This window comes from Lithobates pipiens, unplaced genomic scaffold, assembly GCF_037356315.1.
Source record: "Lithobates pipiens isolate NorthernLeopardFrog02 unplaced genomic scaffold, aLitPip1_a1.2 Scaffold_3, whole genome shotgun sequence".
NCBI classification, from domain to species: Eukaryota; Metazoa; Chordata; class Amphibia; order Anura; family Ranidae; genus Lithobates; species Lithobates pipiens.
Window position 1 is genome coordinate 9,080,775 of NW_027507790.1, and position 25,250 is coordinate 9,106,024.

The 25,250-nt window shown below is 42.7% G+C and overlaps 1 protein-coding gene across 1 annotated transcript in view; it reads right to left on the reverse strand.

Annotated features, from left to right (window-relative positions):
• Positions 1–25,250, reverse strand: part of GAS2L1 (growth arrest specific 2 like 1) — a 73,905-nt gene that overhangs the window by 22,366 nt on the left and 26,289 nt on the right. The window contains exons 3-4 of the mRNA XM_077461236.1: positions 21,375–21,482; positions 8,806–8,902 (exon numbers count right to left, since the gene is read on the reverse strand). Coding sequence (XP_077317362.1) covers positions 8,806–8,902; positions 21,375–21,482 — 205 coding nt within the window. The remainder of the gene's footprint in view (positions 1–8,805; positions 8,903–21,374; positions 21,483–25,250) is intronic.

A 25,250-nucleotide genomic window follows, 5' to 3' on the forward strand; every position in this document is an offset into this window, starting at 1 on the left:
CCTCTTCTGGGTTCCCCCACTAATGCTGGCCATTTCTCTCCTGAGCGTGCCCCCATAGCAACCCGTGTGCTATGGTGGCACACATGCGGGTGTGTTCCCAAGTCATGTTGTGTGTGTCCATAGACACACAGCACGGCTTGGCCCTGCTGCCTCCTTACTGGATCTGACTGAGAGCAGCAGGAGCCAATGCCTCCCACTGGTATTGGTCTGTACTCTGATAGCAACTAGAAAGGACAGCGCTTCTGCAGCTGGACACAGTGCTGGATCGAGAGAGGACCCAGGTAAGTATTTAGAGAGGGGGAAGGGGGAAAAACAGCAAGGTGAAGGTATTTTACCTTAATGCATGTATTAGGGTACAAAAACTTTTGACTTTAGAATAGCTACTGTAAGTACTTGAATTACTCCTGAAAACTTTTGTAGCAGCACTTAGACTGAAAGAGGGAGGGATAACACCTTGCTACATGCTCTGCTGCAGGCACATAATCTGACAAGGAACATGTTACTAGAAGGACCGAACAAAGTGAAAAGAGTGCTGCTGTGCCTTTGCAGTCTGTAAGCTGGGATGTTTTCTTAACCACACTTTACTGTAGCAGCGGAAGTCCGGGACCCGGTTGTACTGTCTAGTAGATGTGCCTGGATCACTGGCTGCACAAAATTACTAGTCCTTTGGCAGGTTACACACTTCCTATTTATGTAGTTCAAGTGTGTTTTTAGCTGCTAGCTTGGAGTTCAAGCAGGTAGCTAAAAACACATGGCCTATGCTAGTTAGGTATATTCATAACATAGCTATCATTTATACTACGGTGAAACACTACAAAAGCAGCATAAATGAAAATTAAATAGGGATCATTCTGCAACCATGAAACTTGGTTTATATACATCGTACAGACTATAAGTGACCCTTTTTTTTGGTTGGCATTCAGTTTCTATGTGTCTGAGCTTACAAGCATAACTTACTTCTTATAGTTTTTTTAATTATTTTTTTTTTTTAATGATCTATAATATCTGGAAAGCTGCTACAAGATTTCTATATATACTACCAAAAGTGTGCGCCTTCAAGAATGGGAAAGCTTTGGGATATAACGAAGGTATGATATATGGCAGTATGCACTGTAGAGGACTGCAGGGAGTGTGATAGCAGACAGTATGTGAAGTAAAGGAGGGCGGGGGGTGTGGCAGGATGCAGTATTCACAGGAGAGGAAAGCATTGTGCATGACAGAGGACAGGATGTGCAAGAGAGGTGTGCAGAGGGTATAACAGAGGGCAGGATGCGCAGAAGAGTAGTGCAGAGGGTATGACAGAGGGCAGCATGTGCAGGAGAGGACAGCACTGGGTATGACAGAGGGCAAGGTGTGCAGGAGAGGAGAACATTGAGTATGACAGAAGGCAGGATGTGCAGGAGAGGAACGCATTGAGTATGACAGAGTGCAGGATGTGCAGGAGAGGGGAGCACTGAGTATGACAGAGTGCAGGATGTGCAGGAGCGAACAGCACTGGGCAAGACAGAGGGCAGGACGTGCAGGAGAGGAGAACATTGAGTATGAAAGAGGGCAGGATATGCAGGAGCGAACAGCACTGGGTATGATAGAGAGCAGGATGTGTAGGAGATGAGAACACTGTGTATGACAGAAGGCAGGATGTGCAGGAGAGGGGAGCATTGAGTATAGCAGAGGGCCGGATGTGCAGGAGAGAACAGCACTGGGTATGACAGAGGACAGGATGTGCAGGAGAGGAGAAAACTGGGTATGACAGAGGGCAGGATGTGCAGGAGAGGGGAGCATTAAATATGACAGAGGGCACAATGTGCAGGAGAGAACATTGGGTACGACAGAGGGCAGGATGTGCAGGAGAGAACATTGGGTATGGCAGATTGCAGGATGTGCAGAAGAGAAGTTCAGAGGGTGTGACAGAGGGCAGGATGTGCAGGAGAGGAGAACACTGGGTATGAAAGAGGGCAGGATGTGTAGGAGAGGAGAATACTGGGTATGACAGTAAGCAGGATGTGCAGGAGAGGAGAGCATTGAGTATGAAAGAGGGCAGAATGCGCAGTAGAGGAAAGCATTGAGCATGACAGAAGGCGGGGTGTGCAGGCGAGAACAGTACTGGGTATGACAGAGGGCAGGACGTGCAGGAAAGGAGAACACTGGGTATGACAGAGGGCAGTATGTGTAGGAGAGGGGGGCATTGAGTATGACAGATGGCAGGATGTGCAGGAGAGAACATTGGGTATGACAGAGGGCAAGTCATGCAGGAAAAGAGAACACTGGGTATGACAGAGGGCAGGATGTGCAGGAGAGAACATTGGGTATGACAGAGGGGAGGATTTGCAGGAGAGGAGTTTAGAGGGTATGGCAAAGAGCAGGATGTGCAGAAGAGGAGAACATTGGGTATGAAAGTAGACAATATGCGGAGGAGAGAAGTGCAGAGGATATGCCAGGTAGTAATATATGCAGGAGGAGAGAACACCATGTATGAAAGCAGACAGTTTGGGTCAGAGCGAGGATATTACCAGGGGGAAATACACTATATTGCCAAAAGTATTGGGACACCTGCCTTTACATAACAACTTCAACTCTTCTGGGAAGGCTGTCCACAAGGTTTAGGAGTGTGTCTATGGGAATGTTTGACCATTCTTCCAGAAGTACATTTGTGAGGTTAAGCACTGATGTAGATGAGAAGGCCTGGCTTGCAGTATAAGCTCTAATTCATCCCAAAGGTGTTCTATCGGGCCCCGGACAGTCAAAATCCTCCACGCCAAACTGTCTCATCCATGTCTTTATGGACCTTGCTTTGTGCACTGGTCCAAATCATTTGGAGGAGGGAGGATTTTGGTGTGGGGTTGTTTTTTTAGAGTTTGGGCTTTGCCCCTTAGTTCCAGTGAAGGGAACTTTTAAGTCGTCAGCATACCACGGCATTTTGGACAATTTCATGCTCCCAAATTTGTGAAAACAGTTTGGGGATGGCCCCTTCCTGTTCCAACATGACTACACACCAGTGCACAAAGCAAGATCCATAAAGACATGGATGAGCGAGTTTGGGCCTTCTTGTCCAACATCAGTGACTGACCTCACAAATGCGCTTCTGGAAGAATGGTCAAACATTCCCATAGACACACTCCTAAACCTTGTGGACAGCCTTCCCAGAAGAGTTGAAGCTGTTATAGCTGCAAAGGGTGGGCCAACTCAATATTGAACCCTACAGACTAATGCCGCGTACACACGTAGCCGACTATCCGGCGGACTTAGTCCGGCGGACTTCCCGCTGCATTGTCCGCCGGACTTTCCAAATGGGCTACTTGCCCACACACGGCACTTTTTCAGCGGACTAATACGGCGTACTAAGTCAGCCGGACTATCCGCCGTACTTTTGAAATGAACGGACTCGCCCACACACGCGGAGGAAAGTCCGCTCATTTTGAGTGCGTCTCCAGGTAGGCGGGGCCCGCGAAGGAGACGTCGCTGGCCCCGCCACCTGGTATGGACTTAAAGGGGAACCCCAACGCCGAAAAAAATCGGCGTGGGGCCCCCCCCGGTCCACATCAGACCCTTGTCCAAACGCGCTACCCAGCCATCCAGGAAAGGGGGGGACGAGCGAGCGCTCCCCCCTCCTGAGCCGTACCAGGCCGCGTGCCCTCAACATGGGGGGGTGCCTTGGGGAAGGGGGGGCCGTGTGGCCCCCTACCCCAAAGCACCTTGTCCCCATGTTGATGAGGACAAGGGCCTCTTCCCGACAACCCAGGCCGTTGGTTGTCGGGGTCTGTGGGCGGGGGGCTTATCGGAATCCGGGAGCTCCCTTTAATAAGGGGGCCCCCGGATCCCGGCCCCCCACCCTATGTGAATGAGGCACCCCCCATGTTGAGGGCACGCGGCCTGGTACGGCTCAGGAGGGGGGGGGCGCTTGCTCGTCCCCCCCCTTTCCTGGCCGGCCGGGTAGCGTGCTCGGACAAGGGTCTGATGTGGACCTGAGGGGGACCCCCATGCCGATTTTTTCCGGCATTGGGGTTCCCCTTTAAGTCCATACCAGGTGGCGGGGCCAGCAACGTCTCCTTCGCGGGCCCCGCCTACCTGGAGACGCGCTCAAAATGAGCGGACTTTTCTCTGCGCGGGAAAAGTCCGCTCATTTCAAAATTACGTCGGACTGGCATACCAACGGCCGGATTGTCCGCCGAAATGCAAGTCCGGCGGGAAGATTGGAGTGCAAAAATACTTTCTAAGTCCGCCGTACTTTCGGGTAAAAAAAAGTCCGCCGGAGGCTACACACGGGGAATTGTCCGGTGGACTTGAGTTTGCCAGACTTTTCCACCCGTTTGTTTGATCGTGTGTACGCGGCATAAGACTGGGATACCATTAAAGTTCATGTGCGTGTAAAGGCGGGTGTCCCAATACTTTTGGTAATATAGTGTAAGTGCATGAGAGAAATATAGAAGGTATGACAGTGGGCAGTATGTGCAAGAGTGGAGCATGAGGGGGTATGACAGTGAGGAGTAGAAGAGACCAGAGGTAAGACCGGGGCAGTATGGGCAGGAGAAAATTGTGGAAAGTGTAACAACAGGCAATTTGTGCAGGAGAAAAGTTTGGAGGGTATGACAGCAGGAAGAATAGTCATTGCCATACAATTAAATGACAGGGGTGAAGAAATGTGACTAATAATGCATTTGGCACCAATTGACAAAACTGAGTAATAACAGAGCAGTAGCATGGGAGCCAAGCAGAGCAGAATAGAGGTTACAACCAGCGTCCAGGAAATGGTCTGGATGGAATGGAAGCAGGCTACTCTAGGACAGTGTAGGTGGTGGGTTGGACACTGAAAAAGGCAGACACGAGAATTGAATCAGGTTTTTAGCAGGGACTGTTTTTATAGAGTCCAGGAACAGCAGAAGTGGTGATAAGGATGTGGGAAATGAGGCAGGGCTTTGTTACTGGCGATTGTTTAAAGAGGAAATGGGGCACTGGAGCTGAGATTACCACTTGGCCAAAATAAGTGCAAGTAAGATATCTGGTGTGATGCACTGAAAAAAGTTTCATTGCACATGTGCTGGAGACTAAGTGCTAAGGGGATAACACACATGACTTGGGAATAGAGGGGTTATTACCCATGCGCGGGGTACTGGCTGCTGAGGGGTAAATGCACATGCGCTGGATATTGGCAGCTAAGGGGTTAATGCACATAAGCAGAAGAATGGGTGCTGAGAGGTTAAAGCACATCCACTGGGTACTGGAGGATTAACCTACATGAGCTGGCTACTGGGCTCTGAGCAGTTAACATACATGCAAAGGGGGCAATTGAAAAGATGATGCACATGTGCTAAGGACTGGATGATAATGAGTTATCACATAAGCGAAGAATAACAGGAGCTGAGCGGATAACGCACCTGATCTGGGCCTAGGGGATTATTTCTTATACACTGATCAGCAATAACTTTATGACCACTGACAGGTAAAGTGAATAACATTGATTATCTTATTATTAGGCAGCAAGTGAACATGTTGTCCCTGAAGTTAATTGCCCCTGTTGAAGACTTTGAGGTCGAAACGCGTAGGGCCAGCAGTTGTTTGCTCCCCACATTGCTATTGTTTTTATGTATCACGTGATTTTATAATTTTAGTTCTGTCTATCAGAATTGTTTTTCAATAAACCATCATTGGTTGTATTTTACCATGCGAGGCGTTTTTTATGCTTTGTTCCTTTTATGGTGAACCCTCACGAGATTTCTGGCACCAAGCCCTACAGCAGTTTATGGTACGGAAACCCTACTCACATTCCCCATCCGGATACCGTAAGGAACCCTGAGAGGAAAACAACATCTGGTCGGTGTACTGGGGTGAGTGGCTGGAGCCCCCCCATAAGCTTGCAAGACACACTACTATAAGGTGGATGTGTCCAACCCATCTGGTAAGGGTATCTACTTTCTCTACTTGCCTATAACCCATTTTCAAGAGTTTTTGAGGTCTGAGAACGTGGCAAGATAATTTACCTTGAATGCCATCTGTGGACTTTTAACCAAGCTCTAGATGCACCAGAGTGATTCATTTTGGGACTGTTCTTAAATATTTCATGGACTTTCCATTCACTTGTTTGTTCGTTAGTTATGCACAATTTTTTTTCACCCATTTAAATAGGTGCCTTTAAGCGCAGCACTAATTTATATAAGACCATAATGGCCGAGAGTCCGAAGACCCTATTGGCCGGGAAGAGAAACAACAGCCAGGACACAGAGGATATGGAGGGGGGATGCCGCCGCAGCCATGACCTGCATGTGGTAAGAGGGCGAGCGGGTGCTGGAGGTTGTGGGTATGGTGTGCGGGTGGGCTCAAGCATAGGGTTAGTATGGGGCGGCCAGCTGGACCAACGGAGGTGGGGGGGATGTCTGCCGCACCCCCCCCCCCCAGCCGATGGAGCACCAGCGGCCACTGCAGGGTAACGAGGGGTGACCGGTCACTGGACAGACTGATCAGTGAAGGGTTATTGCACATACACTTCAGATTTGTTAATACACATACACTGCAGACTGGTTATTAATACACATCTTCCTCTGAAAACAGGCTAAAGAGCTCTGTGCATTGGGGAGTGATGTGTGTTCAGGGGGAAGATTACAGATTAACTGACTCTCTGATGGAAGAAATGCTCTGACAATCATTTTCCGTTTGTCACTCATGTGTACCCAACTTAACTTTGCTTGAACTGGACTTTGGCTACCCCTTCCGAATGCAAATATCCTTCCTTCTGATTTTCTTTTTTTTATTCTTCTTTTCACTTTCCTTTTAATATCCCATCATACCTTCTCTTTCATGCCCTTCCTTCCCTCAATTGACTGAACTGCCTTTATGTCCCCAGATTATAGGTTGACTGTCTATATGTCTTAACATACTGTGCTTTTTGTGCTACCATAAAGCGCCGTACACGCGGTCGGACCTTCCGACGGAAAATGTGCGATCGGATTTTGTTGTCGGAAAATCCGATCGTGTGTGGGCTCCATCTGACTTTTTCCGTCTGAATTTCCGACACACAAAGTTTGAGAGCTGGATCTAAATTTTTCCGACAACAAAATCCGATCATTTAAATTCCGATTGTGTGTGGACAAAGTGCCACGCATGCTCAGAATAAATTACGAGACGAAAGCTATTGGCTACTGGCCCGTTTATAGTCCCGTCGTACGTGTTCTACGTCACCGCGTTCATTTGGATTTTCCGACTACTTTGTGTGACCGTGTGTATGCAAGACAAGTTTGGGCCAAAATCCGTCGGGAAAAAAAATCTGACGGATTTTGTCGTCGGAAAGTCCGACAGTGTGTACAGGGCATAAGAGTGGTTTGGTTGGCCACTAGATATGCATTATATTGAAACTGCTAGCTTGTATGCCATTTAAACTGTGTGTTCATGCTGATTGTATTTGAAAGATTTTTTTCTATAAATAAAATTTTCTGTTAAAAAAAAAAAACAACAACTGCATTCTTATTTATGCAGTGGGTTCCAATCCACACCCACCCACACCCTTTCATTCACATCTCACAATTCTCATATCAACCGTTCTTCTCACAACCCAGGGTACTAAATGACAGGTACTAAAAACTTCAGCCAATCTCACCCTTGTCATTCATAAACGGTTTAAGCCTCCATTTTATTACCCCCCCACCCTAACAAACTAAAGGCAAATATGGTCCCTCCACACATGCCAAGGGTCCTGGGTGTGATCCTTGACTCTGAGATCTCCTTCAGCCCCCATATCCAATCACTGGCTAAATCCTGCCGCCTTCACCTCCACAATATCTCCAGAATTCGACCCTTCCCGACTAATGACACCGCAAAGCAACTCGTTCACTCCTTGATTATTCCCCACCTTGACTACTGCAACTCTCTCCTTAATGGCCTACCCTTAAGCAGGCTATCCCCCCTTCAGTCTATTATTAATGCTGCTGCTAGACTAATACACCTCTCTAATCGATCTGTGACTGCCGCCCCTCTCTGCCAATCCCTTCACTGGCTTCCCCCACCCCACCGTGTAAAATTCAAAATGCTAACCATAACATACAAAGCCATCCACAACTTCGCCCCCATCTACATCACCAACCTCATCTGTAGATATTGCCCAAATTGTCCCCTCCGCTCCTCCCAGGACCTCCTGCTTTCTAGCTCCCTTGTTACCTCCTCCCATGCTCGCCTTCATGACTTCTCCAGAGCCTCTCCCATCCTCTGGAACTCCCTACCCCAGTCTGTCCAATCAGCCCCCACCCTGTCCCCCTTTAGGAGATCCCTGAAAACTCATTTATTCAGGGAAGCCTATCCCATGCCCACCTAACTGTCCCCGAGCCACCCCCATCAAATCATTCTCTGCACCTATTACCTTTTGTACCACCACCCCCTCCCTTTAGAATGTAAGCTCTACGAGCAGGGCCCTTCTATACCTTTTGTATTGTACTGTAATTGTGTTGTCCCCCCCTATACATTGTAAAGCGCTGCATAAACTGTTGGCGCTATATAAATCATGTATAATAATAAAATAATAATAATGGCCAATTTATGCACAGTATAGGACCATATCCATTGTACCTTATACCTTCCTAGGGGGACCCCTAGCTCTTTCTCAAGCCTGTTTATATAGCTCTTTCTCAAGCCTGTTTATATGTGTTGTCACTTTAACCTGATTCTTACCAACCTGTACACTGATACATCTATTGTTATGTATAACATCTCTTTTGAAATTTGTCGAAAAATCATTAAAATACTTATGGGAAAAAACGTTTTGTAACCTAGTACATTAGGCTCCTAAGAAAGGCTTATGCAATCTTTTATTGGCATAATACTTACAAGCAAACTGACACCTGCAGGGATCATGCTTATCCAGATAATGTTCTAGCGTGTCCCATCCTCCCCCAACACGCACCATGACATGACTCCGTAGAACCTACAAAGAATAGAAGGTTTATGAAAAGGTTTGCTGGTCATTCCATCATCCTGTATAATAATAATAATAATAATAATAATAATGGTGCAATTACCACTAATGTCCTGCAATGTAACTACCAGTGAGATTTCAGATTAAAGTGCGTACAGTCAAAACTTTTTTTTTTAACTTTGGATAGACTATGAAGTGTTAAAATATGTCAGGTTATTTTTTGCTGTGTGTGCACCATTGGGAAAATCTCCCTTCAATTCCTGCCCCAGAGACACAACAGGAATTCCCCTCTTAGACAGTTGTCCCTGGTACATGTGTTCTGTGAGCAACTCCAAATCTTGGATTAATCTTCACTTTATTTCTCAGTGACATTTTCTTAGCACAAATAGAGGGAAGTTCCCCAATGGGGACCTTAGACAGCAATAAAAACATATGGACTACATTTTGCTGAAGTGTAAATTGTTGTTTCGTTTGATTACACTAACGGGCCATACAGTACACACGGGCCTAATGTCGGGCAGCATCAGCCAGTACAATAGAAACTGTCCGACATTTTACCTGCAACCCTCTGTCAGAACACAATAGCGGAGCGGGGGAGATGGCTGTACTAACATTGGATAGTTAGTACAGACAGCGGCTTCTCCCGAGCTCTTCCATTTTTTTTCGTTCAGCCTGCTGGACTGCAAACTGCAGCCAGAAATGTGTGAACCTAGCAATACAGCACAAAATGTACAGGATCATCAATAAAATTGATGCAAATAGTGAATATTGTACTAATAAATGACTACACAAAGGTGAAATCAACATTTTGGGAATAATAACAAGCAAAATTGTGATAATTCTATGTGCGGGTGGGGCTATGGGATCACGATGATCAAAGAAACCTTATATCTGGTGGCTTGGAATTGGTAGAATAAACAGGGTTCAGAAAAGTAGCCAAAGTGTGTCCTTTTCAGGCTCAGTATAATACACATACAAAGGCTCAGCTCAATAATATGACCATAATGTACACTGCATATATACAGTGTAAATATGTTGAATGTAGAGCAAATAGTGTACATCAGATGTGTAGTATATAATACACAGTAAAATATATACAACAAAGCACTTCAGAGTTTATAACATAGTATAGCATAGTTTATGTAGTTAAGAACTATGGAGTGTATAATGCAAAGTACAGTGTATACAGCTGACAGTAGCACATAATATAAGATATACAGCATTATGGCCCTCTGATTCCTCTTGTATTGAACTGTATTGTACCTGTACTGTCTGCCTTTATGTTGAAGAGTGCTGTGCAATCTGTTGGTGCTATATAAATCCTGTATAATAATAATAATAATAATAATAATATTGTCTAATAGTGTGCAGTGTAAACTTTATAAAGAAGAGCACAGTGTGGATTATATCATGTAAAGCACAATTTATATAATAAAACAGTGTGAAATATGAAAATACACTGCACAATGTGTACAACCAAGACGTATCTGTTTGGAAATGGACTTTTATTTCTATTACAGTGGAGAAAATAATTATTTGTGCCACTTCAGATTTTGTAAGTTTGCCCACTTAGAAAGAAAGACAGAATATCGAATATCAAATGTTTGTTGTCGGACTTTCCGATCATGTGTACACAAGTCCGTCAGACAAAAGTCCACGCATACTCGGAATCAGCTACGAGCTGGAAGTGCTCGGTCTTGTAAAACCAGCGTTCTTAATGGAGACATCACATACGTCTTGTACATCATTACGTTCGTAATTGTTGGCCAACATTTGTGTGACCGTGTGTATGCAAGACAAGTTGGAGCCAACACCCTTCGAACAAAAATTCACGGTTTTGTTGTCGAAAAGTCCAATCGCATGTATGGGGCATTACTCCAACACTGGTTGCTTTTATGCTCTAGTGCAGCCTTTCTCAACCTTTTCAGCACAGAGGAACCCTTGAAATAGTTGTCCGGAACCCTTGCTAAAAATTAGAAATCTACAACTCATGATACATTAGTGTGATGGCCAGTGGGAAGAATGGTCCTTACACTTGTGGTCATTGGGAAGAAGGATCCTTACACTTGTGGTCATTGGGAAGAATGATCCTTACACTTGTGGTCATTGGGAAGAAGGATCCTTACACTTGTGGTCATTGGGAAGAAGGGTCCTTACACATGTGGTCATTGGGAAGAAGGATCCTTACACTTGTGGTCATTGGGAAGTAGGATCCTTACACTTGTGGTCATTGGGAAGAAGGATCCTTATACTTGTGGTCATTGGGAAGAAGGATCCTTATACTTGTGGTCATTGGGAAGTAGGATCCTTACACTTGTGGTCATTGGGAAGAAGGATTCTTACACTTGTGGTCATTGGGAAGAAGGACCCTTACACTTGTGGTCATTGGGAAGAAGGATCCTTACACTTGTGGTCATTGGGAAGAAGGATCCTTACACTTGTGGTCATTGGGAAGTAGGATCCTTACACTTGTAGTCATTGGGAAGAAGGATCCTTACACTTGTGGTCATTGGGAAGAAGGATCCTTACACTTGTGGTCATTGGGAAGAAGGATCCTTACACTTGTGGTCATTGGGAAGAAGGATCCTTACACTTGTGGTCATTGGGAAGAAGGATCCTTACACTTGTGGTCATTGGGAAGTAGGATCCTTACACTTGTAGTCATTGGGAAGAAGGATCCTTACACTTGTAGTCATTGGGAAGAAGGATCCTTACACTTGTGGTCATTGGGAAGAAGGATCCTTACACTTGTGGTCATTGGGAAGAAGGATCCTTACACTTGTGGTCATTGGGAAGAAGGATCCTTACACTTGTGGTCATTGGGAAGTAGGATCCTTACACTTGTAGTCATTGGGAAGAAGGATCCTTACACTTGTGGTCATTGGGAAGAAGGATCCTTACACTTGTGGTCATTGGGAAGTAGGATCCTTACACTTGTAGTCATTGGGAAGAAGGATCCTTACACTTGTGGTCATTGGGAAGAAGGATCCTTACACTTGTGGTCATTGGGAAGAAGGATCCTTACACTTGTGGTCATTGGGAAGAATTACCTCCTTACAGATAGCTAAAAAGATCAATGGTGTCAGTGGAAACTTATCTGAGTTAATGCTGAAGGAACCCCTAGCAACCTCTGGAGGAACCGTAGGGTTCCACAAAACCCTGGCTGAGAATAACTGCTCTAGTGCTTCTTCCTCCTATTTCTATAAATCAAGTAATCAGTATATAAAACAATAATAAAGTACATATAGAATAGGAATGAGAGCCGGAAGTAAATGTTCTCCATTTGATGACGTGTCATTTTTGCAGCTATCAGTGTTCCATTTATCTTTATCCATTTCGTTTGGAACTAAGACCTTATTGTGCCCTGAAATGCTGCATTTTACAGACATACATATGTTATTCATTTCTGGTAATATGACATTCAGAAACCAGTGTCAGAGAGAGCATAGCATGGACACCATGTTGAGGCAGTACAATATAACATGGTGTACGCCTGTCAGTACACAGCATGCACACAACTGAAAAGCAGCCTGGCTCCTCTGCCATACCAAGGGAAGCAATGAAACGCAGTCTATAATGTGGGGATCCATAATGAATGAAATATGAGAGGAGAGCACAGCAGAGTAGAAAGAACAAGGTGACTTAACCTCAGTCCTAAATAATTCAAGCTACAGCTCATGTTCCACGTTTACTTACTCACCAGTCCCATTGTCAGAATCCAATGGAGAGTAACTGAGGTTATTAACCTTTTTACTTCACATGTCTGGAAATAAGATCTTTCATATCTCAGCACACTAGATCCCTTGTACCTAACTAGCCTTTCTAAAGGACAATGGAAACTGAAAATAATGTTTCCACTTTACATTTGCCATTGTGTGACAAACATTGAATTTTCCTGCAATCCAGCTCAAAACATGAACATACGCACTATCAATGTCTATTTACCATTCATGGTCATGTAAAGAAAGGATTTCAAATGTTTCAAATGGATTTGTTCGTTGAATGTAAATACATTTGAAAGCCTGAAAAATCTATGGTTATATAGTTAAAGTGTTACTAAACCCACAACAGTAAAATCAGTGTGTATATGCAGTAAAGCATGCTTGTTATGCTCACTGTGGAATCTAAGGGGTTAGTCCACTGTATTATGTAAAAAGGCTGTTTGATCCTGTCTTCTTTGATCCTCCCCTTCCTCCACAGTCCCCAATCTCCTGATAGTACAGAGCCTTGGGGACACTCTGCAGATACCAAATTTGGTGTGTATTGCTAGAGAATTTCTTGGAAGGATGCATGTGATCAGCACAGGGCCAATCAGCACTGTCCAGACAGAGGGTCAGGGGTCCTGCAGCCTCGTAGTCCACAGTCCATATTCCTATTGCACGTGTTCCTGGAATAAGCTCTTTTAGGCTACTGGGTGCTGTAGAGCTGTAGTGACCGCCAGTTGGATACTGGATCCTACGCAATATGTCGATTTTCGCCAGCACACTAGGGATCATCAATTTCCTCCAAAACTAAATTGATGATCTTTGGTTACATAGTTACATAGTTAGTCAGGTTGAAAAAAGACACAAGTCCATCCAGTTCAACCACAAAAAAAAAATAATAATAATAATATCATACAATCCCATATACCCAATTCTATACCCACAATTGATCCAGAGCAAGGCAAAAAAAAAACAGCAGAGCATGGTGTGCTGGCGAATATCTACATACTGCAGCCTCATAGGACAATAAGGGGAGATTGAAGTTTTAACCAGACACTGATAGAAGTCACAAGACTGCTATAGACTACCGATGAGAAAAGGTATTGAGCAGTTTATATTTACTAAAATAATTGCATTTCCATGTTCTGTGTACTGTGGGAGACCAGATATAGTGAATGCATGGTCCTGGGTTTAGTAACACAGCACAATTCATTTAACTGCTATCCAAGGCTTTAGAGAGATATTGCCCTATTACTGTCACCATAAAGAAAGTGAGGGAACAGGGATTAAAAGCTGTTGGCGGTTTTAGTATTTCTCTATTTCTGGATTCACATAAAGTTTAAAAAGAAAAACACTAACCCCTGGTTCACACCGATGAGATTTTGGATGCATTCCAGAATGCATTTATTTGGATGACAAGTGAAATAACATGTGTAGCTATGGAGGCCATTAAAACATATGCAGACAGAACACAATGTGACTTTAAAAATGGTCCTGTGTGTGTTTGGTGCGATGTGGTGCAATTTTAAGCCCCATATAGTTTTATGGAAAGTGATTGGAGATTGTTCAAATACATTGCAATTTCAGTGTATTTTCTAGGACTCCGTGCCTCGTTTCTCAGGAGCGAGAAAACCAGCAGGCCACAGCAAACACAGTGGAATCACAGATGAACACGGCTGAAGTCGCACTGGCTTTTATCCTTCAAATTGCACTACAAAACTCATTCAAATTGTACCGCATCGGTGCCAAAAACGAATTTTCCCCTGGGAAAGTCTTAGCAAGGACAATACACATTACAAAACACAGCTATATTGTAAACTAGTTTGAAAAAAGATAAAGGCGCATCAGACCTATGAAGTCCAAATATAAACTGCATTTCCAGACTTTCCGGCAAACTAGGTCCGATGAAATCAGTATGTCGGACAATCTGATTGTGTGTGGGCTAATCTGATCGTTTTTCGTAAAAAAAAAAAAATCAGATGGACATAGAAATAGAACATGTTTCAAATCTGTCCAACTAACTCAATTCCTATCTGGAAAACCGTTCGTCTGTATGCTGGTCCGACGGACCAAATACGACGCAAGGGAAGCTATTGGCTACTGGCTATTGAACTTCCTTTTTTAGTCCCGTCTTATGTCATCACGCTCAAAATAAACTGACTTTCAATCTGACTTAGTCCGTCCGTGTGTGGCCAAGTCCGTTCGTTCGGAAAGTCCGTTGGAACTCCGCTGAAAGTCCGTCGGGAAGACCGTCAGACCTAGTCTGCCGGAAAGTCCCGTCATGTGTACGCGGCATTACAGTATTCAACCTTGTCATGATGAGTGTTCAAGGTGAATGTCATGGATGGTGCCGTGCCAGAACCAGATGCAAAGATATAAAGTCACCAGCACTCAAAACAAATGCAAAGGTGCCAAAGGGCAGTATTTGGCTTTTGGCCACAGGTTGGGTGCCAGGGGTGTATATCAATAATTTTAAGAAAATCATCCAGTCCCTTTTTAAATTACATTATTGATTTTGTAAATAATACCCCTTGCAGGTGCATTTTGCAAGTTAAAGAGAAGTTCAAAAAAGTACAACAAATGAAGCTGTGCTAAAGTCAGAAAGTTAAAGGTGGTATTTAGCTAAAAAAAAAAACACAAAACCCTACAACTGTAGTCACATCATTTACAGTGAGGGAAAAAAGTATTTGATCCCCTGCTGATTTTGTACATTTGCCCACTGACGAAGAAATGCTCAGCCTATAATTTTAATGGTAGGTTTATTTTAACAGTGAGAGACAGAATAACAACAAAAATATCCAAGAAAATGCATTTCAAAAAGATTACAAATTGATTTGCATTTTAATGAGTGAAAGAAGTATTTGACCCCTTCGCAAAACATGACTTAGTACTTGGTGGCAAAACCCTTGTTGGCAATCACAGAAGTCGGACGTTTCTTGTAGTTGGCCACCAGGTTTGCACACATCGCAGGAGGGATTTTGTCCCATTCCTCTTTGCAGATCCTCTCCAAGTTATTAAGGTTTCAAGGCTGATGTTTGGTAACTCAACCCTTCAGCTCCCTCCACTTATTTTCTATGGGATTAAGGTCTGGAAACTGGCTAGGGCACTCCAGGACCTTAATGTGCTTCTTCTTGAGCCACTACTTTGTTGCCTTGGCCGTGTGTTTTAGGTCATTTTCTTGCTGGAAGACCCATCCACAAGCCATTTTCAATGCCCTGGCTGAGGGAAGGAGGTTTCCACCCAAGATTTGACAGTACATGGCCCCGTCCATCGTCCCTTTGATGCAATGAATTTGTCCTGCCCCCTTAGCAGGAAAACACTCCCAAAGCATAATGTTTCAACCTCCATGTTTGATGGTGGGGATGGTGTTCTTGGGGTGAGAGGAAGCATTCCTCCTCTTCCAAACATGGTGAGTTGAGTTGAAGCCAAAGAGCTTGATTTTGGTCTCATCTGACTATAACACTTTCACCCAGTTCTCCTCCGAATCATTCAGATGTTCATTAGCAGACTTCAGATGGGCCTGTACATGTGCTTTCTTTAGCAGGGGGACCTTGCGGGCGCTGCAGGATTTCAGTACTTCATGGAGTAGTATGTTACCAATTGTTTTCTTGGTGAGTCTGGTTCCAGCTGCCTTGAGATCATTGACAATATTCTCCCGTGTAGTTCTGGGCTGATTCCTCACCGTTCTCATAATCATTGATACTCCATGAGGTGAGAACTTGCATGGAGCCCCAAACCAAGGGAGATTGACTGTTATTTTGTGTTTCTCATAAAGCTGATTGGCAATGGTCTTGTAGCCCATTCTTGTCCCTGACCTCCTTGGACAGCTCTTTGGTCTTGGCCATGGTGGAGAGATTGCAATCTGATTGATTGCTTCTGTGGACAGGTACTTTTATACAGGTAACAAGCTTAGATAAGGAACAATCCCTTTAAGAGAGTGCTCCTAATCTCAGCTCATTACCTGTATAGAAGACACCTGGGAGCCAGAAATCTTGCTGATTGATAGGGGATCAAATACTTATTTCGCTCATTAAAATGCAAATCAATATAGAACTTTTTTTAAATTAGTTTTTCTGGATATTTTTGTTGTTATTCTGTCTCTCATTGTTAAAATAAACATACTATTACAATTTTAGACTGATCATTTCTTTGTCAGTGGGCAAACATACAAAATCAGCAGGGGATCAAATACTTTTTTCCCCTCACTGTAACTGTTATATAGTACAGTATTTGAAAAATTGTAGAAGCAGCTGGATTTTGGAGAAATCTTCACTGCAAGGATGCCTGTCCTCTTCCTGTCTCTGCACTTCCAGCACTGCAGTGGTTAACAGCTTCGGCCTTCAGACAGAACAGCAGTACAGATGGCCTGATGGGGATACACCACCTCCTTTCTGTTCAATTGTTAAAAATTCTTGCCCTGATTACACTGCTTGTAACTTGATCTGTGATTGGGGGAATCAGGCACAGGATTCTCTCCCTCATTCACACACTGAAGCTGGTAACCTCTGCAGTGCTAAAAATTCAGTAACAGAAAAGGACAGGCATCCCTGCAGTGAAGATTTTTCCAGGATCCAGCTGCCTCTATAATGTGGGACATATTTAATTCTAAGTAAGTATAAAGCTGTAGAGATTTTTTGAATCACTTCCTCTCTGGCAGATTTACCCCCCCTTTCAGACCAAGCCATTTTTTGCGATTCGGCACTGCGTTATTTTAACAGACAATTGCTCAGTTGTGCGACACTGTACCCAAATAAAATTGATGTCCTTTTATTCCCAAAAATGTCTGTGGTTTTTATTTTTTGCGCTATAAAAAATGACCGACAATTTTTTGCTTACTTTCTGCTATAAAACAGATCCAATAAAAATGTAAAAAATTTAATTTCTTCATGAATTTAGGCCACTATTAACTTTCTTTTTTTTAGGCAAATTTTTCTTCTTTATTTTCACCTAGTGAACCTGCCAGCAAAACACTTCCAGCCCTAGAGTGACAACACTCTACTCTACAACACTCACTGTACTGTATCTAGGGACAAGCAGCCTTGTCACTCTAGGACAGGACTACAGAACACCTCCCCCTCTCCCACTGAAAAAAGTGCAGGAAGATACCAGCTGGGAAGATCATATTTTTTTCACTTATTACACAGATTACAATAAAATGGTATATTTAACAGACCAAATTGGAGCAAACAAAAGCAAATTATTGTTAGGCTTTACATACATTTCAATGTGAACTCCTCCACTGGGTCACTGGGAGTGTATTTCCTGAAGCTTCTATTGTTCAATCTTTCTAAATTCTGTGTTTTCAATCAAATTAAAACATCCAAGGAATATTTGACTTTGATTGTTCTTTGTAAACATGACTTTGTACTGTATTATTATTATTTTTTCACTTCAGCCTTCCTGTATGTGGCAAGCAGCAAGAAACCAATAGTGGGTATAGCTAAGAATAGCTCTAGTTCTCAGTTCACCAAATTAATTATAAAGGAGATGAGCTACTCTGGTACATTACATCAATGTCTGCATGAAACATGGAAGTTCTGAGAATGTAGGTCATAGTCCTTGTATTCATATTATGGTTTCATTTTCAGTTTGACTGGTGACTTACCTTTAATTACTCTTATTATAAAGAATCCCTTCCAAAAACGGATTGTAACATGTTCTTTACTTTATATGCAACTGATGTCCCCTTATGATTTACACAGCCAATGAGATTAATGCCGCCTACACACGACCGGACTTTCCGGCAGACTAGGTCCGACAGTCTTCCCAACTGACTTTTCTGCGGAGTTCCGACGGACTTATGAACGAACAGACTTGGCCACACATGAACGGACTAAGTCAGTTCATTTTGAACGTGATGAAGTAAGACGGGACTAAAAAAGGAAGTTCAATATCCAGTAACCAATAGCTTCCCTTGCGTCGGTTTTCTCAATAGGAATTTAGTCCGTCGGACAGATTTGAAACATGTTCTATTTCTAGTTCCGTCGTTTTTTTAAATGGAAAATCTTCGGATTAGCCTACACACAATCGGATTGTCCGATGGACTAATTCCGTCAGACCTAGTCTGGTCGCGTGTACACGGCATAACAGGTCAATCATGTCATTTATACATTAAACTATAACTAAAGGCAAAACTTTTTAGTTTTGGATAGAGGAAAGGTGGATTAGAACACCTATCAGTTTGTATTAATATCTGTGTACCCAATACGGAGATTCATCCTCTCTATTTGGCCTGCTTAACATTGTCGTTGAAAGTGAAAGTAAAAGGAGATCCCAAATTATTATTATTATGCCTTATTTAGAAAGCATCAACAGTTTACGCAGCCTTTTACAATATAAAGGGAGACACTACAGCCACAATACAAATCAATACAAGAGGGTTAGGAGAGCTTAGAGGGTTATACAATTTTGGGTTGTAGAACGGAAATATTCCAATGGGGACACTAGTTCTGGGGATACCCAAGAGATTACCTAATTTCTGTTTTGGGTATGGGACAGGAAGAGAAGTTAAATTTCCCCAATGGGAAAACAGTGGAAAACATTGGCAAAAATAAACCTTACAGGGGTTATAACCAACCTTTTCTCTATCCAAAATGAAAAAAACAAAAAAAAGTTTTCATATAGTCTTACTTTAACCTTATTCGCTGTATGAAGGAGTTTCCATCCCTTTAATAATCATGTTGTCTTTATCCAACCCCTTTTTAAAACCCCCATATCCTTCTTACAATATGATGCCCAAAACTATACCCCATATTCTAAATGTGACTATAAATGAATGTACTGTATACACTAGCATCAAGTGTTTTTATCTTTCTTTTTATACATCCAAAGATAGTGTTTGCTTTTGCAGCCGCTACATGACCTGAGTGATTACACCAGTAATCTCAAGTCTTTTTCCAAACTATGTTTTACGCAACTACTAATTTTACATTTAATGTATGAGAAGCAAAGCTGTTATGATGGCCTAAATGCGTGCTTTCAAATTTTCCAACATGGCATCTGCTATTTACCTGATCATGTTGCCAGTTTGTTGAGATTGTTCTTTATGATGGAACAATCCTTCTGTGAATTTATATCTCTAAATAAACATAAATGTCTGTCATTAGCAAAAGTTAGTAGTAGTATAACATCAGAAAGAAGATCCCAAAAACTGCCTTTAAAAAAAAGGCATTCATACCCTAGTCTGACCTTCTAATTTCTTGAGATGGAACCCATCTGCACTAATGTTATGCTAGCTAAGCATTCACTGTATTTAAGAAATGGCTCCTTCAGGGTATAAGTTTTATTCCTTAAAATCCTACATAAGTGACTCTGTCATTAGAAAAGTATGGGGCTTTACAGATGTGAGACAAGCATGCTATTAAATGAGTGCCACAAAAGTGTCTGAAATACTTAACTCCATACTGGTTCTGGGTTAGAAAATCAGAAAAAGCTGAATTACAAGAGTTCAGCCTCTTTGTAAAAAGAGTAGAGAACACTATGACTTAAGTCCAAGGAGATGCATGACATGAACTTATCTCTATTATTTATATATGGTGAGTTTGTGGCTCTGCTGCAGCCGGGCTGTGAGAGAGGAGAGAGAGGCACACCAGCTATGCCTGGTCCTTCCCTTTGCTGCCCATTCAGAGAAGCCTTTGCATTTTGTGAATGAGTTCACATAATACAAAACCTTCTGTGATTGGGCAGGAGGAAGGGAGGGGCAGCCATAGCAGCTGCACAGACTAATGTTGAAGATGCTTAGACCTGAAGCATCAGCGCTGGGCTCCCAGAAATACAGCCGTTAGCTGTCTTCCAGAAATGCAATAAATCTGTCAGATGTAAATAGTAGAGATAAATCCAGGAGATGTCATGCAGCTCCTTGGACATAACTCAAAGTGTGCCTTCACTTTTTACAAAGGAGCTGAGTTCAGGAATTCAGCTTTAAAGCCAAAGAAAGACAGCCAGAGAACTAATATTCTCGAATGACAGGTAGCAATGGCAGCCAAAAATACTTTTCTCGCGACAGAGTCATTAGTGAATATGATCAGTGTACAGTAAATAATTTTATCAAGGAATAATAATTTTTTATTTAAAACAAATTGCTACTGTGCATAGTTTATGATTGCGTACAAAGAAGCAGATATATTTGCCCATTAAAAACCCAGGCTCTGCTTCCTACCTTCCTACTTAGTAGTACTGCACAATAACTATACTTCACTTCTACCTCATTGTAAGTCTATGGTCAGGTCAAGACCACATTGAAAACTATGGAATCTTTGCTTAATTTTCTCACAACCAACCAGATAAAAACAAGCAACACTGCCATTTTAAAGCATCTTAGGAACCTAATTATATATCCTATCTATATGTTCTATTTCACACTTATAGCAGTAGTTTGCATGGTCACCGAGGACTAGGACCCAGTGTTGGAAATCTGTTGTCCTAAGGCGTGTCTGCACATCTATGACCAACCTTATGCTAGCCATATAAGACTCAAATTTTTGCCAATCTGTGCCGAGTCAGACAAAATTTGAATCATGGTTGTACACAGAATAAAATTATGGCTATTTTTACAAACATATGCCTCTGTTTAGTTTTCAGTACAGCTAAATTTATAGTCTTAAAGGTCAATTCCATCTAAAACTTATATTTTTAGTTTTGAGTTGAAGCATTAGTGAGATTTTTCTGTAGCATACCATGACTTGGCTGTGTAATGGCAGTGACAAAATTTAAAAATACTAAATTAAAATTCAATTAGGCAAACATCAGTTTTGAGTAAAGCTACAATTCATTCTTACCCGCACAAAGATGAGTGTATTACTGTCCCCAACTTGATATTTTCCCTCTGATACTTTAATCATTGGAAACTGAGATGGACAGCGGCAGCAGCCTAATATCTCACGAACCTACAGACAAAAAAAACAACAACGTTAGGAGGCAACAAGCTGACAGTATGAACCAACTAAAATGAGTGCGCCTGCATGCCTGAGCTAAGGGCAGATATATTCCAGGAAGTAAATGCTACATCAGGGATATGCAATTAGTGGACCTCCAGCTGTTGCAGAACTACAAGTCCCATGATGCATATCAAGACTCTGACAGCCACAAGCATGACACCCAGAGGCAGAGGCATGGAGGTCCGCTAATTGAATATTCCTGTGCTACATGATTCATCTGCCCTTACTCAAAATGAAGAGAGATAAGAAAACACTGCAGATATATGTGTCCAGCTCAAATTTCATGAATTGTGTTTACATCCACTTTAAGTAACATTTACAGCAGGGCTCAACAAACCCCAAGCGACCAGAAGTTTTGCCCTGGCGCCTAGGGTGCGGTCCAAATTCTCCTCACTCCCCGCTATGTATCTCCAGACCTCCTTCATAACGCTAAACTGATGACCTAAGGGGGGCTTTTAGAGCGTTGTTTGTGGAAAATATAAGGTACGGACATGTTCAAGGTTTGACATGTTGAGTATGTATTTACTTGGTGCAACCTCAGTTTTTATACTTTAGCAAAAAATTGGGTAATTTATAGCATTTTTGTGCCCCCTAAAATTAAGTTTTAATGTGCCTTTTTACTGAAATGTTGTGTTTCCTAGACCTTTGCCATAATATTGTGTGACATAAATTGGAACTACCACTATTTTATTCTCTAGGGTGTCTTCTTTCAGAAAATATATAATGTTTGGGGGTTTTATGTAATCTTCAGGCCTAAAATGATTTTTTAAGCGTGTGAAAAAATGCAAAAAATGGCATTAAAGGGTTAAAGGATAAGTTCCCCCGTCGGGAACATGTTACATGTTCCAACCGTATAATTTATTAGTTAAAAAGAAAAAAGCTCCTAACTTTTTTAGCTGGCTCCTATATTCGAAGCAAATTTGTCAAGCCCTTACAGGTCTTGTCCATCCCCAACCCCGTGACTGGACAGTGAAAGGAGAAGCAGTAGACTGAGCTCAGCTCTTTGTTACTTTGCTCCTTCCTTCTATTAGCATGTCCTTTATTAGCACATAAGCAATGCAGCAAGGCTGATTGGCCACTTGTACTGCTTTTCCTTCACCCAGTCTGAGTACTGCTGTACATGAATTGCAAGGCCGATGCCAGGTCAAATTCATGTACTTACACTGCATGCATTAAAATACATTTAATTATGTATTAATAAACACAGAGCTGCATCATGTGTGTCTTTTTTATCTACCTAGAGTTCAACTTTAAACAAGATATTGTCATTGCAGATAATGGACATTGATGTGGACATAGTGTTCCTCCATATTTGCTGTTAAATGCATATATCTGATTTTAAACTTTATGAACTTGATACTTTGTGATGAATTGGTAAACAACGTAACAGGTGCAAACGTTATATTATATGGACTCTACTCTATTGATCTATCACTCATTTTTACAGCACACAAGTTTCGGTGGAAACCATGTGATCAAACTGGCACAGTACACAGACTTAGAATAAATAATAGCTGGGGAGAATATACTTTATCACCTATCACACGCCCTTTCTTAGAATATCATAAAGGGTGAATCCACCCAATAGTAAATCTTCCTCCAAAGACAAAGGGATTATTTTATTGATCTATATGCATACATCCTCTAGGATAGGAAAACTTATTTTGCATATTTTTTACAGTAATCAAACAGATATTTGCATCTATGTTCTTATATACGCAAAAATAGAGGAATGACAACAGCCTGACTTGTGGAACGCAAACACTTTCCATTCCTTCTTGTTAATACTATAACTTAAAGTGGTACTAAAGGCAACAATCAAAAATGACATATATTATCTACTTCCGGACCGGATCACGCCGATTTACATCAGAACCTTGAAGAGGGATATGGTTGTTATGGCGGCAGCTAGCTACCATAACCCCAGTATCCTCTTCTACAGTGAGCGGTCCGGTTTCACAAAAAAGTGGCCTCTGTGGCAGATTCGCTGCGAGATCACATTTATCGGAGGCGGGAGAGGGCCTTCCTACTGTTCTGCGGTGCCCTCCACCGCTTACCGGAGCCGTCGGTAGTGGCGGAGGTGATCTGGTCCTCTCCCTGTTGTCAGTAGTGGCAGAGGCGATCTGGTCCTCTCCCTGTTGTCGGTAGTGGTGGAGGCGATCTGGTCCTCTCCCTGTTGTCGGTAGTGGCAAAAGCGATCTGGTCCTCTCTCTGTTGTGGTAGTGGCGGAGGCGATCTGGTCCTCTCCCTGTTGTCGGTAGTGGTGGAGGCGATCTGGTCCTCTCCCTGTTGTCGGTAGTGGCAAAAGCGATCTGGTCCTCTCTCTGTTGTGGTAGTGGCGGAGGCGATCTGGTCCTCTCCCTGTTGTCGGTAGTGGCAAAGGCGATCTGGTCCTCTCTCTGTTGTCAGTAGTGGCGGAGGCGATCTGGGCCTCTCCCTTTATGGTATGGAGCTGAGTGAGGGGAAGATGGCCCCCACCTGTCTCCATACCATTGCAGGGTGTAAGCAACCTCAAAATGTCACTTCCGCCTGTAGCTCTTAAAGAGACTTTTTTTTTATTACATGTAATTGTTTTTTTTATTGCATTTTAACGTAAATATGAGATCTGGGGTCTTTTTGATCCCAGATCTCATATTTAAGTGGTCCTGTCATGTTTTTTTTCTATTACAAGGGATGTTTACATTCCTTGTAATAGGAATAAAAGTGACACTATTTTATTTTTTTTTTTACAAGAACAGTGTAAAAATAAAATTTAAATTAAAGTGGATCTAAACCCTCCCATCCTTTACAGCTAAAACAATTTGCCATTTTAGCCTCTGTTTGATCTGCGGTTGCCATGGTGCTGCACATGTAATCAGTCATGACACCAGTCATTTCCTGGCTTGCAAGTTTGGCTGGGAGCACAAGCAACAGTCATCATTGATGGAATGCCTTAAATGTAACTGTCTGAAACAGTTAAATTGATGGGTTTTATTTCCCCTTTAACAAAACAGTCTTTGTTTTTCCAATAACAGACAGGCACTTAGTAAAGTGCTGGATGAAAAAAAGCCCCCTTTCTAATAAGAAATTCTTATTTAGGACACTTTCACACTGAGGCGGTTTACAGGTGCTATATCGCTAAAAATAGTGCCTGCAAAGCGCCTGTAAAGCGCCTCTCCTGTCACTCCAGTGTGAAAGCCCTCGCTTAAAAAAGTCCTGCAAGCAGCATCTTTGAGGTGCTTTAGGAGCGGTGTACACACCGCTCCTAAAGCACCCCTGCCCATTGAAATGGGAAGCGCCGGCAAATCGCAGATGCAGTGGTGCTTTTATCCCTCTTTCGGCCGATAGCGGGAGTTAAAAGCGCTCCGCTAGCGGCTGAAAAATCGCTGCTAAAACGACGGTAAAGTGCCGCTAAAAATTAGCGATGCTCTACCACCGACGCTGCAGCGCCTCAGTGTGAAAGTGCCCTTGATATAACCAGGGTTAAAGGAGGGCCACCATCCTTATTTTACTCAGGATGGTGGTCCTCCTTTACCCCTGGTTACATTACTAGAACTTTACTAAGAGGCTGTCTATTATTGGATATATATGCAGGTTATGGACAGGAGTGACATCTGTGTCCAGCATACTATGTTATCTCAAAAGCTGGAGTTGGCTTTTAATTTATTCACTTATGTAAAGTTCTTCTAGTCCATCTGACACTACCCTCTACAGACAGTGCTTTTGGCCAAGGGTGTT